Source organism: Kryptolebias marmoratus, linkage group LG6, assembly GCF_001649575.2.
Source record: "Kryptolebias marmoratus isolate JLee-2015 linkage group LG6, ASM164957v2, whole genome shotgun sequence".
Lineage (NCBI taxonomy): Eukaryota > Metazoa > Chordata > Actinopteri > Cyprinodontiformes > Rivulidae > Kryptolebias > Kryptolebias marmoratus.
Genome location: NC_051435.1, coordinates 23,414,207 through 23,432,336, shown reverse-complemented (window position 1 = coordinate 23,432,336; position 18,130 = coordinate 23,414,207). Strand labels below are relative to the sequence as shown.

Below are 18,130 nucleotides of genomic sequence, written 5' to 3'. Positions count from 1 at the left end.
CATCAGTATTTAAAGAAAGAACACAGGAGGACTCTCAGATGTTATTAAGGAGAACTTTATTGTGCATCTTCAGACACTTCAATCTGTCTCACACTAGAAAACAAAGTGCTACATAAACGCTGGGTCACTAAAACAGCTGAACTTTAGGTAAATCACTGCTTAACAGCAACAAAAAACAAATGTAGAAACTAAAACAGCAGTGAGAACAGCACCTGAAAAGAAGAGATACAGAATTTATCACCAAGTGAAATAAAGACAATAAAATACAGGTTTGGTTGTATTTAAAATGTTTTATAATAAAATTTAAATAGCAAATCAAAAAAAGATGGAAAATGCATAGAAAACATTTTCAACCAATGAGAAGGAAACATTCTCCTTTAATAAACCTTCACGTCAGCTTTAAACACCGCTGCTGCAGCTTCATGCATTTTCTATAATATGACGCCAATCAGATTACTCTCATCAGGAATGTTTTATCCAATTATACAAAGTCAAAAAGAAATGATTCACATTCACATTTGAATCAAACCTGGAAAGACGGCTGTACTTCACCTGTGCTTCAGTCAAGTTCAGCCAGGCCGCTGCTCAGCAGGGGCAGGTGGACCAGCTCTCCGTCCTCGTCGTACAGCTGCACCTTCAGCTCCGGCTCCCGGGACTAAACAAAGAAATGCATGAAGGCACAAAATAAACATAAATTTGATGTTGACTAAAGAGACGCACACAGGGTGCTTTGCTCTTTAATTTACAGCCTTTTTATATCCAACTCACTGGAAGATGCTGCAGCTATAACAGTAAAAAAAAAAAAAGGATTCTGTCTTCAATTAGTTCATTTATAAAAGGACAAAATGACGTGACTAAGGTGAGTTTGTTTCTTACGACAATAGTTGCAGTGATGTTGCTGTGCAACAGATCGAGCATTTCCTTCACAGCCTTCACACTCCATTTGGGGCTGTAAGGCAGAACATCTTCATTCCAGCTGACAGCCGGAGCCTTGAAGCCAGTGACTTTGACTTTTAGGGCTTGTGATGGAAACTGCAGCAGCTCAGCTGGCATCTGTCGCAGCCTGATAGGAAGAGACTGGAAATCTGAACACGTCCATGGTCTACAAAAAACTATACATATGCTGCAGCTCAAGGGCTTTGTGTTTTCTTTTATAATGCAGGACCGATGAGAGGAGCTCGTCTGCCTTTAAAATACTTCAGTGTCAGAAATAATCCCAGCACAACGCAGACAAAATGTTTTGAGCTGTCTCAGGACTCAGTGTTGGGCTCAGACCAGTTTCAGGTCATTCTGTCATTCAGCTCATATGCTGGAGACTTCAGAACCTTGAAGAATAAAACCCAAAGATGTAACAGAATAAGATGTCAGGAAGGCTTTGGCAAAAGGATGCAAGATCCAAATGACTTATCTTTTTATGGAAAGAAAAAAATATTCAGCAAAGGGCTTCAAATAAAAGATAAAAGATCTCTGCAAAGCTAATCTGAGTAAATCATTCCATAGAGACTAATCAGTGCTTTAAACTCCATTCATACTCCAATGAGACACATCAGAGGCAATGAGGGATTCAGTGCCTGGCCCAGGGACACTTCAACATGTCACTGCTGCCAGGAATCGAACCTTGAAGAATGACGACTCTAACCACTGAGCCACAGCCGCTACACTTGTTATTTAGGGAAAACCCATTTCCTTTTCCAGCATCACTAAGCCACAGTGCACACTGCAAGGACTATAAAAGACATGTTTATTAAGTCCAGGGTGGAAGAACGTGACTGGCCTGCACACATTTCATGAACGCTCTATAGAAACAATGGGCACAAATTCCCACAGAAACCCTTCAAAACCTTGTGGAAAGTCTTTACAAAAACTGTGGAAAAGGAGGACCAACTCCAAAAAATCCCTGATAGTGTGATGTTCAGGTTTGGCTAAATACTTTTGTCCATACAGTATGTATCCAGACACTCAAAGAGAGGACTACTGAACAGCGTTCTTGATCACTAAAACATCTGACAGCTGCAGCTGTAATTGTTAGAATATGTCAGCAAGTCAAACCTCTACACTAAGATCTGTATGTCAACAGACTTCCATGAAGACATTAACTTTCTGCAGCTCAGGTGCATCTTCACAGAACCGCCAGCACAGTGTCAGCTTTGTTAGTGGAGCAAGGAGAACCATAGTTTGACTCCAGAGTAGCACAGTGAGTATAATTCCTACTTGTTAGGTGGCAGAGTGTCATCGGAGCCAAAGTCTACATGCTGGACCAGGATCAAGACGGGCTCCACGCTGGTAATCTTCATAAGTCTGGCCCGGTAGTAGTTGCCATCACTGTACTCAGCCAGACAAGGAGCACCTAGAAAACAGTGTAAAGCTTTCATTACACAGGTACACTACCAACAACTGCTCAGGGGTTTAAAGGAATAGTCTGTTCAGTTTTAAAGGGTGTTCTGTCAAATATTTATGTACAGTTAGTTCCTTAGCTGTGACATAAATCACAGAGCATGGAGTATGGAGAAAAGGGCAGAAGTTTTTGTCCAGGCTAGCTAAATAAGGGCTCTTTTTTTTAATTTTTAGGCCTTTAAAACAACTTTTTCTCAGAAACAACATACTGTGAAAGAACGCTACATTAAATGACATTAAACCTCTACACTTTTGAATGACATTGTTTGTTTAGTTTGTCGCCATTTTCTCAACCAAACCTTTGTGTTACTTCGCAAATGCGTGCTGAGTGTGTAGACCTGAGTGTAGACTGTGTTTATGCTGCTGGTGGTCGATGATTAAACTTTAGACCGACTAGACATGCTAATCAGGTGCGCTGATACATGTGCAAGCTTTTACATGGTCTGTCATTCAACTGTGTTATCTCCAAGTTCTTGTCTTCAGGAAAGATAATTCTTTGCTGACTCTTCTCTAGAGATGTGTGACACAAAAGGTTAGTGCTTACAGGAAAGCAGGGGAATTTCATGTTTGTCACTGAAATATGAAAGGCTACTGGAGCTTTTTTCATTTTGTTAAAACATCAGAAAATGTTTCAATTGTAAAAAGACCTTAAGAAAACCAGACATCTGAATTAGAAAGATATGTCTGTAAATTTTAAAAAACTTGTGATGTTACAGATTGTTTTTTTTTAAGTTCTTACAGACTAAAGAATATTTGAGGGATATCATAATATATTTCTTTTCTACAGATTCATACATCCCTTTCTTTGCTTGTTGCATCTCATCTGTTATGTGTTGTTCAAGAGACGACCGCAAAAGAAGAGTTTTATCACTTCATCTAAAACCATTTATGACAACAAACACAGCTGAATGCCTCTAATCTGTGTCTAAAGACAGACAGGAAACAAGGGGAACAGTTACCAAAAGGAAAGCTGGTGAGTTGTTGCAGAAGGTGGTTGTTTGCATTGATTCTGGTCAAAGCTTCATCCAGAGTTTCTCCCTCAACCTCTAAACAAGCCATTTCCTCCAGAGGCCACAGGAACAGCTGAAGGACAGAAAGTCTCATCTCTTATTGACTGAATTTTATTAGTTTATCAGTTGAAGTTTATGAACACATGATCTGCATCAACAACAAAGAATAATTAAAGGTCTTTGAGTGAGCGCAGTAACCCTAAACTGATGAAGCTTTACATCATGTCATTTAAACTAAAGTTAGCGGATACCTCATTTGGAGTCCACAGATGTTTAACCCTGACTTTAAAGCGCTCTCCCTTCTGCGGCAGGTTTGGATCAACAAAGGGCCCCAGGACGGGCTCTTCTGGGCCCAATAATCCCTGAAAGGACAGAATCTGCAGCAGTCAAACACAACATGAGCGGCAATCCTGATTCTATGGCTATGAAGTTTTCATCGTGTACCAAAAAGGTTCATAACAGGAAACTGAAAATAACAACAAAGGTTAAAAAAACAAAACAAAAAAAAATAAAAAAGGGAAAATTTTAGAACAAGCTACAGATGTTCTTTCTGTCTATTTTGATAAGTCGTTATTGTGGACATTCTTGCCACCTGGTGGCACAATATGGGTGTTTTAGTGTTTTTGTTTTTTTTATACACAAAGAAAAATATGTTCAGAGTAGTGAAGACAGGACACCTGAAAGTAAAATGCACCGCCCTGAGACTCCTCACTGGTTGCAGCAGCTGCTGGTTGAGAATCAATCAACACAAGTTTACAACCAACTCCGTCTTATTATGTCACTCATATATTCTCATAGATTCAGGAAAGGTTATATTCTGAAGCAGGAGCTAAATAAAGACCCTAAATATGCAGTTCTCAAACATTCAAATGCAGTTTCATCGCTGTCCGGTTTGTAGATACAAACCTCCCCCAAAAAACAAAAACTAGACAAAATAAAAGATTCATTAGCCGTTGTTAAACCAAGTGACGTTAACGACAGCTGAAAAAGGAGCTCTTCTCACTCAACCAAATCATTTATTCATGCTGAAATTATTTGAAAGTCTGCACAGACACTTGGGTTTAATATCGGTCTTCTGCTTTAAATTATAACTGTGTAGCTCAAGGTTAATAAAGAAGCTGTTCTTAAATTACCTTAGTGTTTATATCCCAGTCATCCAGGACAGGTGCAGGAGGCATCACTGTCAGCGCCTGAGGAGAAGGACAATCATTCCTCAGTACAGACTGATTTGAGAAAAAGCGTCAATTAGAAACAATGATGTATGAAGACCTTTTGAGGTGAAGGAGACTGGTTCATGGTGGCGTGTTTGTGGTGACAGAGAATCTGGCTGAGGCTCAAACCGTCCAGGAAGAGCTCAACTGTGAGAGGCTCCCGAGGCTCTGCTGGCAGCTCCTACCACACACAAAAAACCCAAGATACCACAGGGTTCCTACCAATTGACTTATTAAAAGAATATTTAACACTTTAGAAATATCCCTCCAACCAGTGCAAATTGAAAATACAACACAATTATAAAAAAGACTGTTGTTCCAGCATTATGTACTTATTTTTTAAGATTCTTGTTAAATGTTAAAACTTCACAGACAACCAGATGAATTGATGAAAACACATTTATTCATACTAGGTACAGTATGGTCAATCCAATGTGATAAAATGTGATAATGTGTTTTACCACAACTTGCAGGTCCAAAGAGCGGTTCAGCAAAAGTTCCCTCATCAAGGCAACTGCATCTCTTTGCCACCTACCGCCGACCTAGAGAGGAAGAGTAAAAAACAAAAACAAACAGAAGAGCCTGTGAGATTTTACATTTAGGGAATCTCATTTCCTAAGTTGTGATTTACCAATTTACCAGAAGACTAATTTAGGCTCTATTGAAGGACCATACGTGATGAAGGGTTTGCGTTTTAATTTTCTCATATTTTAACTTCACTATTAAAACTTTGTCCTTGAAATATGACACCACAAGCCAAAAAGGAAATATATGGATGCAGTTAGAGAGGACATGGAGGTAGATGGACTGAGGACAGAGGACAGAGTTAGACGGAGGACAACGACTCGCTGTGGCGACCCCTGAAAAGGGAAAAGAAGAAGCTTCTGCATTTTAGTACAGATTTTGTCAACTAAATCAGGACATGCCATATTAAATAATGTGTTTTTTAGCTGAGAACAAAACTAAAAAATGTTGGTCTTATTGATTTTCACCAAGACTGGATGTCGCATTTTTTAACAGTGAAAGTCATCCTAACATTAGTAGGATTTTAGTTTGACAAACAAATGACATATTCTTACAGGGTTGATGCCGAGCAGATGGCAGGACACACAGAGCTGAGGGACATCGACACACAGCAGCACGGGGTACACATGGACCACTGGGATGTTTTCCACCAGGCCATAATCCACATATTGGACCTGTTAACACCCAATAATAATAAAGCAGGGGTTCATGCAACTGGATATTCTATATCATGTCTTAGTTATAACACGTTAAAGATTAGGCCTACAATGTGAAGTTTTTATTTCTGATGATACTTCTCTGTATATGCTCTCCATTACGTGAATTTTAGGAATGTAATAAAAAGGATCTAAAATAAAAAGAGCGTAAACTAGGAAAATTGTTTTAAAGAAGTTTATTACACAAGTCTGTGTGTCACTTTGACCGACGGGAGGCTCTGCGTTCAGGAATGGAGGCGAGATGAATTTATTTAAAACTGCCAGTCACATTTGCACCGACACCCATTTCATCTAGTGAGACAAAGAGGCTGGCTTTTATACTTTGGGCAATTCCAACATATACCAGGTAAAGGGGTGGTAAAACAAAAGAAATAAACATTTACCCAACCTAACACAAACAATAAATGGTACCACTAAATATTTACATGTATGCAAATCATTAGAACTAAACTAATCTAAGGTCAATCAAAGAATAAATTTAACTTAATATAACTCCTCAGAGTATTTCCCCTCCTAATTGAAAATGGTATGCTCCAGGAGCTTTTTAGCAGCACCTGGAGCATTTGTCTCCCTTTGCTGCTTCACCCTACTGAGACACATCCAGAAAGGTAAGGACTCAAACAATTGACAAACTCAAATTAAACCAATCAGAAACAAACTGACATCTTCCCCTCAATCTCCCTGTACAGGAAGGACGGCCGGTCCCTCTGCCTGAAAGAACGTTTAAATATCACAATGTAATGGAAATAAAGAACTGACACAAAAAGCATTTGGTCTGTAAATAAACTAAACATATATCAAAAATCATTTATTTGGGATGGAACCCCTGGTCTCCATCACACTGTCATTATTTCACAATTTGATAGTAACTATTGTTTTGGTTTTGTCTATTTTATAATCTACTTTGAATAGATCAAAGTAACGAAGAAAGTGTTTGTGTCTGCTGACCTTAACATGTCCCCCCTGTAACTCCAGCAACTGTCCTCGGTACCACAACATGTCGGGTCCAATAACAGCGCAGCCCTGAACCGACTTCCAGGTGTAGGGTTTCTGTCTGGGCAATGTCTTCATGCTCTGCTGAATCTTCTCCCTAAGCTGTTCCAGATGGTACTCTGATAAACACACAGGAATATTAATTAGATTTATGCTTTAGTTAAACACACAAAGTCATTTAAATGCAGTCTAAAACTGCAAACAATATTACATAACATAAACAAGCTTGGCCAAGTCAGATGCTGAAGGGTCACTGTATTGGGCTTCCACGTGTGCATCCCATAAAGAAGCCTGAGACGTTAACACATATTCTGATTCTTGTTTTAACTGTTTTTTCTTATTTCAGATATATCTGATACAGAAACACACTGTAATTTGTTAAGAACAGATTATTTCTATTATCTATAAACAATTTGGCACCTCAGTGCAGCAGGAGCACAAGTTTAGATGAAAATGTTTTAATAATATCCAATTTACCAATTATGTTTAGATAAATGTTTTATATATCAATTTAAGGATAATTTCAAATACCACATAATGCCTTTATTCAGCTAGAACCACCACTTTATTTTTGGCAGAAAAAGCTCATATTTCTGTGCATGAGCTGACCTATACTCCTTTCTATTTTGTCCTTTTCAAATTGATTCATTTAGAGCTTTGTTTGTCATTGATGCCAAACTAATCTGTTCTTGGGACTATGTTTCTCGGCTGGCCTGGGAACACCTTGGGATTCCCCAGGAGGAATTGGACCAAGTGGCTGGAGAGAGGGAAGTCTGGGTCTCCCTGCTTAGGCTGCTACCCCCGCGACCCGACGCCGGATAAGCAGAAGAAGATGGATGGATGGAAAATCTGTACTCTCTCAGGCATTTATGACATTTACGCATTAAAGAGCCCTGAGACAATACCATATGGCATTAATGACAAACATGACACTACATCAGAGATTTTAAAAAGGAGAAAATGTAAAGGAGTTTAGGTCATGTGCGCTGAGTTTTACTGTATCACCTGCCTGAAGTGCTTCATTTTTTAACAACTGCTGTAATAACATCTAAGCAATGCCCATACATACCTGTCCACACTGCTTCCATATTTTTATCTCAAGTTTGACTGATTTTGTTTATTTTTTCTGTGTACCTGCATTCTGTGTCCTGACATAAATGAGACCATCATCTCCAACAGCAGAAACAGTTATCTGGATGGGACCTAAACACGGCAGCTCTGGCGGGTGGTACAAAGACGTCTTCACCTGTATGTGCACACGCACACACACACACACACACACACACACACACACACACACACACACGCACACACACAGAAGACAACCAAAACTATCAACAAAACATGTTTAAAATGAGGACTTTTCTTCAAAACACATTATTCAACACGTTTCCAGCTCTGCTTTGCTTGCATCAGGAATGTAAAGCTTACAGGAAACCACAAAGGCAATGTTAAATTTCAACTTGTTACCACACTTACCCAGACAGTATTTTTTTTTAAAATCTTTTTGTTTTTTTAATGGAGAGGTTATTCAGCGTTTTACATTTACTTTACCCCTCTTCCATCAAAGAAAAATAGTCTGAAGACCCAAAAATCCAACAAAACTTATTTTTACCTGTTATATATATATATATATATATATATGCTCGTGTTCTCACATGTCAGCATTGTAAGATGTGACTGATCTTCGCACAGGCCTGCAGGCAAATATGTGCTGTCAACTTAATCTAACTGAACTTTAATCCGTTTGCCATTATTTTGTTTACTACCTGAGAAACAATGTTCATCACTTCCATACATTTGGGGGAAAATGTTTGAGTGCACAGTGCTTCTTGGTGCAGGATGCACTGAAATGCCAGAATCTTTGACCCAGCGTCTTTTGTTCACAAAGCCCTTTTGTGGTCTTCTCATTTTAGGGGCCCCATCAGTAGCCACTGACACCAGGTGAGTGGTGTTTATTTCTTTGGCTTTAGACGATTCACGATAGCCTCACGAACGTCCAGCCCCCATGTTTGGCCTTTTAGTGGTTTGAGTTCAGTCAATTTCTTCCACAGCCCATCAGAGTTCACATATCTGCTCAGTATCGTTTACCTCACCGGACTCAGCACAGGCAACTGAATAAGCTTGAGCTGAATTTTTGTCATCGGTTTGCTTACTGATGATTTTTAATAGCCCTGTCCTTGACGGTCTTTGCAGAGAGAGGAATTTCTTTAATTTTCTGAACAACTTCTTGTTTATATTTGAAGTCTGAGAATAGATGCTCTGATATTTTTATGAATGATTCTTTCATGTATTCATTGTCTGTATTCAAACTCTGTATTTTCTTCTGAGACTTTTCTGGTTTTGTATTTATTTAGTTATCTTACTGAGGGCTGGGGTCGAACATTCAAGAAGCCATCTGCGAGGGTTGCAGTCGTGGATGTGACATATTTTAGTTGACAAATTATTAAAACTTTTTCAAATTCAATGTTAAAGCATCTCCTCAAACTCTAATATAATTATGCAACAAATAAATACTTAAGAAAAAAAACACTATTTTTAATTTTTTTGTCAAGGCCAGAAGGAGCCACTACAAGAAGGCTGAAGAGTCGCAGGTTGCTGACCTGTCCTGGCATTATCCAAGGGGGAAGCCACCTACTGTTGCACTAGAGTGACTGACCATGGCTTCATAGTTTGGGACAAAACATTCATGCAAAAATAGTAGCAAATAAGCACTGTTTGAAAAAAATGGGGGTTTAGACTCATAAAGCCTCCCCATTTGTGGTGCATCATAACGCACAGCCAGAAATCAGGGACTAGAGTGCTGTAGGACACAGGAGAAAGCAGCTGCTTTTACTGATGACAGTAATAAACAAATAAACTTATTGTAATTGTAATACATCAGAATCTGTGTTTAACAGCTGAATGCGAAACAGCAGCCACGACATGTCACAAAGATAATTGTCTGTGAGGACAAACTCTGCACCACAGACTATAATTTCCAATGGTCAATATATTCAATCGCCCAACCCTAAACTCCCCCATTTAAAAAAATATAATGCTCAAACATTTGTCTAGAGAATCTGGCCTATAGACAGAGGTGGATCTAGAAAAATATTCATGGAGTAGCAAGAGGGGGGCAGGAAAGTTTGAGGGGTGGCACTACATCTGCTGGTCAGAGAAGTGTGCCAATCACAACTGGGCCTTCTCTACCAAACCTCACACGTACACCTCACACAAAGAAAACTGGCAGCAGCTGCAAATGAAAAATACTGTTATTAAAAGCAAAACAAACTCAAGTATTATGTGGCTAATTCCCCCCACCCCAAGACCCTGAGGAAACACTGGTATTGTATATTTGATCACCTTTTCAGCGGACATAATCAAGCGGGGTGTTGGTTTAGGAGGGATGGAAATGGAGACAACTGAAGACCCAGAGGAGAAAGTAGAAGAGACAGGTGGAGGACTGCTGTTTTCTGTAGTGCTGTTGGTTTGAATCTCATCACTGACTGGAGGCTGTGTTTCTGTTTGTTTCAGTTCATTGACAACATCAGCTCTGTAACAAAACAAAAATACACAAAAAGCTTCTAATAAATTACAAGAACTAGCCATCAAAATATACTGCTGCATCTGTATTTGACTAGATTGGAATTTTGTAGTGTGAGATCATTCACACCCATTCCCATGAATGTCACACACACACACACACCTTGGTTTTCTTTCCTTGAGTGCAAGACCCTCACTGACCAAAAAGTCAGCAATGCTGATAAACTCCCCTTTTTTGTTGGAGCGCAACAGAGTGACGGGTACTGGATGCTCATCTGTTACCACCTGAACAATAAGAGAAAAAAAATTGCTCTGAAAATATTTCAATATAAACAAACATGTGCCTTCTGATGTATTTACACATAATTGCTTTGTCTAAGCAAGAAAAAGGGCCATGATAAGAAGAAAAAAAGAGAGAGGACCTTGACTGTCATGAGAGCTGACGCTCCTGTCAGGTAGTAGGAGAATAAGTCACATGCTGTATCTGTCCAGACTGACCGACCTCCTGCTGGCCTGAGAGGGAAAGAGGAGAATGAGCAACAGCTAATATGGAAATAATAATAAAATTCACCATCTCAAGACAAAGAGAGAAACCAGAGGCATCCAAATCCTCAAAACTAAAGTCAAAACTGTACAAAAAAAATTGAAACATGGGAAATAAACTCTACAGTGGTTGTTAGGTGTGCTTTAAATGCACCCCTGCTTCAGCTTTAGTTACTAGTATTTGTTAATGTATTCTGTGGTCTGCATACAGCCCGCCATGCTGGAGTCTGAACGGAGTACCAGAGCGCAGCTCTTAGATAATGATTTATCTGGTAATCACCCCTACCTGTGGTTAAATACATCGTTTGGTTTGTGGTTTGTATTTTACACTTTACAAACATCACAACGTTGTTTTCACACAAGCTTTTAAGCCGGGTACACTCTTTAGTTTTCAGCCTTTCACTGAGAATGAGACCTAAAAGCGTTTGGTTGTGATCTTGAATCAGCTGTCTGAATGGTCGTTCAGTGCGACACACTCACGACCAAATACCACCTATACCAAATAACAAGAAGTGTCAGAAACTTTCTGAATCAATCATGAAGTGCAACTACTCTTTCCCCATCCATGAACGAGTCCACAGCTGTCACCTTTTCTTCATCCTCCTTCCATCTTTATTATAATATATTGGACTGGTCTGTAAAAGGTTTATGAGAATAAAATCAACTCATTTGTCCCGTGATAAATAACTGCATACTTCTAAATAAAATGTTTTATTTAGAACTTTGAAAAACCTGACATTTGATGCAGAACATATTGAATTATTGTTTGATGAAGAATCTCCTGCATCACATTCTGTAATGAGCTCCAGGTGCGTTACGGATGAGCTGCTCCTTTCTGCCCTTCACTCAGCTTTGAGATCAGATAAACATGACTGAGCACACTTACGAGTCACTGTTTTATACAAGGACTGTTTATCATTTGAAGGACAAAATGTTAAAAATATTGGGATAAAACGTCAAACTGTACTCACTTTCTGTGTACTGAGCCCACCGAGTTCATCAGCTTTAGTTGTGGTTCAGATCACAGATAAAGTTACTGAAGTTTGTTTTGAGATTATAATGCAGCTACAAAAGTCTGTTTTCTCACAACAGAATAACTTTTTCACTGTTAAATTGAATAGCTTTGAGGACAATGTTGACAACATCTCATTAATTCTCATCTCATAATGCAAAGAGTTTATTTTCCTTGAGTTTGCAAACATTAGATCAGGTTGAATAACTAACCTGCATCCTATAATCATATTGTGAAAGTAACCTGGTTTGTGAGGTAGATTTTACAAATTGCATCCTCTGTATTCATCTGCTGTAACTTTTTAACTATCACTGGTATAATGATGAAGCTATATAATGTTATACTTCTTCAGTGCTTTTAAGGTATGAACTACTTGATTTTTTATTAGCAGAGCCAGACAATAATTTCCTTGCCATCAGTACAAGAATATTTAAACATTGCTGTTGAAAACACTAAGGGTTGTTTACTATAATGTTGGGTAGGCTGCAAGCTGTTAATATCCACATCTAGATGCATCTAAGAACTGGGACATTTCCACTCTCTGTGGTAGATGGCATTATGTTACTACAAACCTGATGTCATTCAGAGTACACTCCAGGGCCAGGGAGCCAATCAAAGAGGGTGGAAGTGGTCGCAGGTTGCTGACATGGAGTTTCACTGAGTTGCCATGGTCGCACCTTTTCACCTATTGAGACACAGGATCATTTGTAGTCAATTTTAACCCCAAAATAATATTCAACAAAAACGAATCCTTAAAACATCAACATAGTTTTAGATGAATGTTTTAGAAATGAGCCACCTGGAAATCTCATCCAGTTAAATACTCAGATGTAGAGCGTCATTTACTTGACTTTCACTAGGAAATTACCAGGCTGAAGAAAGGAAATTAGTTTCATGTTGAATGATTTTACATTTTTGCTAGATTTTGTTATCCTCCTGAGTTCTCTTCTGTGGATTTTCATTACATAAAAGTACAACTAAAAATTTGAATATCATGAAAACAGTTCAAAATTTTTTGTCAATCATTTCAGAAAGTGAAACTCATTTAGATTCATTTCAGAGTGAAATATTTCAAGCCTTTATTTCTTGTAATTTTGATAATTATGGCTTACAGATGATAAATAAAACAAACTCAGTTTTTCAGAAAATTTGAATATTGTGAAAACTCATGACGTCACACCCTAATCAGCTAATTAACTCAAAACACCTGCAAAGGTTTCCTGAGCCTTTCAATGGTCTCTCAGAGTGGGTCAGTAGGATACACAACCATGGAGAACACTGCTGACTGGACAGACATTTATTGACACCCTCCAAAAGGAGGGAAAGACACAAAAGGTCATTGCTAAAGAAGCTGGTTGTTCACAGAGTGCTGTATCCAAGCATATTCAAGCTGTTAAGTGGAAGGAAAAAGTGAAACAGGGATAACTGCAGCCTTTAGAGGATTGTCAAGCAAAACTCATTCAAGAATTTGGGAGAAAATCACAAGGAGTGGACTGAGGCTGGAGTCAGTGCATCAAGAGCCACTATGCACAGAGGAATCCTTGACATGGGCTGCAAACGTCAACATTTCTCAAGTCAAGCCACTCCTGAACCAGAGACAACATCAGAAGTGTCTCATCTGGGCTGAGGAGAAAAAGAACTGGACTGTTGCTCAGTGGTTCAATGTCCTCTTTTCAGATGAAAGTAAATTTCATGTAATTTGGAAATCAGGGTCCCAGAGTCTGGAGGAAGAGCGGAGAGGCACAGAATCCACAATGCTTGAAGACTAGAGTGAAGTTTTCACAGTCAGTGATGATTTGGGGTGTTGTGTCACCTGCTGGTGTTGATCCACTGTGTTTTCTGAAGTCCACAGTCAACACAGCCACGTACCAGGAAATTTTAGACCATTTCATGCTTTCTTTTGCTGACAAACTTTATAGAGATGCTGCTTTAATTTTCCAGCAGGATGTGGCACCTGGCCACACTGCCAAAGGTACGAACAGCTGGTTCAATGACCGTGGTGCTACTGTGCTTGACTGGCCAGCAAATTTGCCTGACCCGAACCCTACAGAGGATCTACGGGCTATTGTCAAGAGGAAGGTGAGAGACACCAGACCCAGCAGTGCAGATGACCTGAAGTCTGCTATGAATACAACCAGGGCTTCCATTACACCTAAGCAGGTCCACAGGCTGATCACCTCCAAACCATGCCGCATTGATGCACTAATTCATGCAAAAGGAGGCCCAACCAAGTATTGAGTGCATAGAAATGAACATACTTTTCAGAAGCCTGACATCTGTGTTTAAAATAACCTTTTTTAATTGATCACTCTGTGTATTGAATCTAATTTTTTGAGCTGTACCCGTATTAAAATTCAATGGAAGACCAAAAACAGACTAACTTAAAACTACTTGCAGCACAACTGTACCAAGATCTAGTAAGAAAAAAAAAAACAAAAAAACAAATTGTGTCCCGTTTTTATACTTCTGCTTTGTTGCTTGACGTCACATCTGCACAGATCTGTCCTCTCTCCCACACTCCATTAATATGTGCAGCACAGAACATGTCTGCCTTCCACGCCACATCCTGGGGCTCCATTCGTGCACACTCCTGCTTCACTGCCTCACATATCCTGAAAAACAGCAAAATCATCAAACATGTACCACTTTATCAAATACTTTCACTAGACTTCGCCTCAGCTGTTACAAATGTATTTAAGAAGCCATAAGTAACATTTAACTTAAAAGTTCTGTATTAGTTGATCAGTAGAAACTGAATATATTAAGATGTCCAGAGTTTACACAACGGCTGTCAGGAGTATAACGAGTAGCCACTGCACAATATGTAATTTTATGAACACAAAGTAATAAAAAGCATGCTTGTATAGCTTTATGACACGAGTCATAAAGATGGTCAAAAAGTTGCTTCCTACAGTCACTTGTGTAACAGTGATCCTCAAAAGATTATAACGTTTTTGTTATTCAACCGTTTGATATTTAGACAAGTCTACAAAATATTACAAAGACAAGAACTCCACAATTTGTTGAACTGAAAACACTTTTTTGCTGTATTTTTGTTAATATTTATCAACATTCGTTAAAAATAGTGTGTTTGAGTTGTTGAAATTGTAATATTACATTATTACATCAAATCATTTGCCACTTTTTGGTAAAAAAAAAGTGCTCACATAATAAAAAACACAAAACAATCTACTGTAGGAAAAAAAAAATTGATGGAAAAAGTAAACAACAAAAACAAAATGGATTTAATATATATAATAGGCCCCTTGTGCCAAGTCATAAAACCAGATCAGAGTACAACTTTTCAGCCTCCCCATCTTTACGCCCAACCATGACCTTACCTTCTGTGAGGTTTGCTTTTTTCAGGGTGGACTTCAGATCAGGAAAAACAACAAGTGCATTGAACAGGGATATTCCAGCAGGGTTAAGGAAGAAGCTGTTGTATTTTATCCCTATTGTGTTTTCACTGAAGCTTGTCAAAGACATTTCATTAGGCCCACAAACAAGTTTACTTGTTAAAAAAAGAACAAACTACATTTGTCCCCTTTTAAAAACAATGAAGGCTTAGTGTTATTTACAGCTTAAAGTATTAAACCAATTTGGAGCCACCAACAAAAGTTGACACTATTGTTGTCACTTTTTAACAACTGACCTTTTAAGATGAGAGTCAAAATCTGCGAGTTGAACATAAAAGCTGCTCGGTGAGTTGGTATGGCTGACTCTGACTTTAATATCTTTGAGATTGTCAGGAAGTTTCAACTGAGGCTGAAACTCCAGAGGTTTCTCATTCTGCTCTTCGGTGATTATTTGGTTCACAGAATCAACCTCTGCTGCCGAACTAAGGTCAAGTGGAGGATCCCATACTGCTGAATCATCACCGAAGGACTTGGCATTCTTGGGTTTCAGCCTGCATGAAAGAAGAAAACAGCCAGATCAATAGAAAAAGGAAAGGAAAGTTTTAATACTGTAGGAGGAAAAAGAAAACAGAAATGACAAAGATCTGAGTTTATTTAAAAAAAAAAAAACTTTTGAGGAAAAAAAAAAAAAGACAGCAAAACTATAAGTACAAAAAGGAAATAAACTAAAAACATCAAACCACTGCCAAGTGTTTGAACAATACGTGTACGCAACAGCTGAGTGAAGGATTTGAGAGGAAATTTAGGCAGTAAAACTTATTTGTACATCTACTTCTTTACGTCATCTAAAAAAAACATAAAAAAATGCAAGCTGTTGGTTTTTCTCCAGAGAAAACTTACCCTTTTTTAAAGGCAGCCAGCTCCTCTTTGACCAGCAGCTCAGATATGTTGGTTTTTAGCTCGTGCCGGCCACCCTTCAACAATCTGATCGGCACAGGATGATTCTTTGGGACTTTTGCTGAGAAACATGAATAAAATCAGTCGTAAAAAACAGATCACAGAAATGACTTGGGTGAAAAACTAGTGAATTATTAACAAAACATCAGCTAAGGATCTCACAACCAGTACCTGTGGCGACAATGGTGACCAGCTGCTGGTGAGCAAGGCTGGTGAACCTGTTGGTGCAAGCTTCGCTCCACTCCTCTCCGTCCACAGGAACCACATCAGCCAAACAGCAGTGAATCGCCTGAACATACAAAGTGACCGTTTCTCTCGACTTATCCAAGCAGGGATCAAACATGTAAAGCACTAAACACAAAAAATAATCTTTTAAAAATTGAATAATTAAATTTATTGTACTTCTCATTGAAAGCAGAGTTTAGCCTCTTGCCCATTTTGAACACAGAATTTCATGAACAAATCAGAACAAAAACTCATTAAGCTTATTTTAATGCACCTCATTTTGAATCTGAAATAAGAAATCTGACTGGAAGACTGAAAACAAAGAGGCAAAAGGGTTTTGGTTGCATCACTATTTAGGACCAACTTGTATGTGGCTGCCTTGGATTGTTGTTTGTTTTCCACAGAGCTCATATGTTCTCACCATGGCAGGAAGGGCAAAGAACTCATCCTTGATCTTCCTCAAGTCACTGACAGACAAGATTGTCTTATTGCCAAAGTCAACATACAGCACTTCCACTTTTTTTTCGCCTGGATGACCTACAAACACATACACAACCATGTTACATCAGTATACTACACACTTTTAGTTTCCAATTGCAAACACAAAAATTTGAGAGTGTGTACAATTGTGTCATATTTACATTTACATAAAAACCTAATCTAACAATGAAGGCTGCAACTAATGAATATTTTGGCAGTCAACAAATCTTTCTTTCAATTAGTCAACAATTAGTTCAGTTCATCTCTGCTTCCTGTGGGCGCGCCTCTTGCTCTGAGCTCCATCACCTGCTTTAGTCTGCCCACCTGTGAATGTCACCCTGACTTCTTTGCATTAATACAATATAAGATCCCACAGCAAATTAAATGTAGACCTTTCAAACATGAATTTGAAACTAATCAAATGTATTATTTTACTTAATGTGACCATCACAAAAAATGAAAATCATTGAACAACACCAATTAAAGTGCTAACAGTCTTTGTGATTTCAAACAAAAAAATGCTCATTAGTGCTGCACAATATTTAGAAAAATATATTGTCATAACAATGAGTGAGCACAATGTCAATATTGCAAGTTTTTTTTTTTTAATAAATATCATGCAACCTTAGTGCAAAAAGGTAACCAGAAATTACCACAGATGCGTCTGAAAATTTAAATAGAACTTCAAACTAAATAAAACAAAATAATAATGCCGTTTATAAAAGATTCAGTACATAAATTCTTTATTGCAGTGCAGTTTTGTATTATAGCAAATAAATTATTTAATTCATTAAATATCTTATAACAGATTATTTACATTAGATAGAGGCGGTTCATTAATCAGATGAACTCTAATAACGTGACCCAAAACAAAACAAAAACACAAAAGAAACCCTGGATGACAGTGCAGCTACTCAAATACAACCCCTGACAAAAAATATGGAATCACCAGTCTCTGAGGATGTTCCTTCAGTTGTTTAATTTTGTAGAAGAAAAAAAAAGCAGATCACAGACATGACAAAAAACTAAAGACATTTCAAATGGCAATTTTCTGGCTTTAAGAAACACTAAAAGAAATCAAGAAAAATAATTGTGGTAGCCAGTAACAGAGTTTTAGAACAAGCACTGGGAATAAATTATGGAATCACTCAATTCTCAGGAAAAAGTTGTGGAATCGCCCTTC

The 18,130-nt window shown here is 38.3% G+C and overlaps 1 protein-coding gene across 3 annotated transcripts in view; it reads right to left on the bottom strand.

Moving 5' to 3' along the window:
- Positions 1-45: 45 nt before the first annotated feature.
- rnf17 (ring finger protein 17) overlaps positions 46-18,130 on the bottom strand; it is a 37,243-nt gene continuing 19,158 nt past the window's right edge. For all 3 annotated transcript variants that reach the window (XM_017430138.3, XM_025009078.2, XM_025009079.2), the window contains 21 exons: positions 16,889-17,004; positions 16,414-16,531; positions 16,186-16,303; positions 15,582-15,836; positions 14,394-14,541; positions 12,502-12,614; positions 10,797-10,887; positions 10,538-10,659; positions 10,195-10,384; positions 7,984-8,095; positions 6,805-6,968; positions 5,695-5,814; positions 5,077-5,157; positions 4,674-4,796; positions 4,538-4,594; positions 3,656-3,766; positions 3,354-3,477; positions 2,212-2,347; positions 877-1,063; positions 553-655; positions 46-212 (listed from right to left, as the gene is read on the bottom strand). In XM_017430138.3, the coding sequence (XP_017285627.1) occupies positions 560-655; positions 877-1,063; positions 2,212-2,347; positions 3,354-3,477; positions 3,656-3,766; positions 4,538-4,594; positions 4,674-4,796; positions 5,077-5,157; positions 5,695-5,814; positions 6,805-6,968; positions 7,984-8,095; positions 10,195-10,384; positions 10,538-10,659; positions 10,797-10,887; positions 12,502-12,614; positions 14,394-14,541; positions 15,582-15,836; positions 16,186-16,303; positions 16,414-16,531; positions 16,889-17,004 (2,582 nt within the window). In that variant the 3' untranslated portion in view covers positions 46-212; positions 553-559. The remainder of the gene's footprint in view (positions 213-552; positions 656-876; positions 1,064-2,211; positions 2,348-3,353; positions 3,478-3,655; positions 3,767-4,537; positions 4,595-4,673; positions 4,797-5,076; positions 5,158-5,694; positions 5,815-6,804; positions 6,969-7,983; positions 8,096-10,194; positions 10,385-10,537; positions 10,660-10,796; positions 10,888-12,501; positions 12,615-14,393; positions 14,542-15,581; positions 15,837-16,185; positions 16,304-16,413; positions 16,532-16,888; positions 17,005-18,130) is intronic.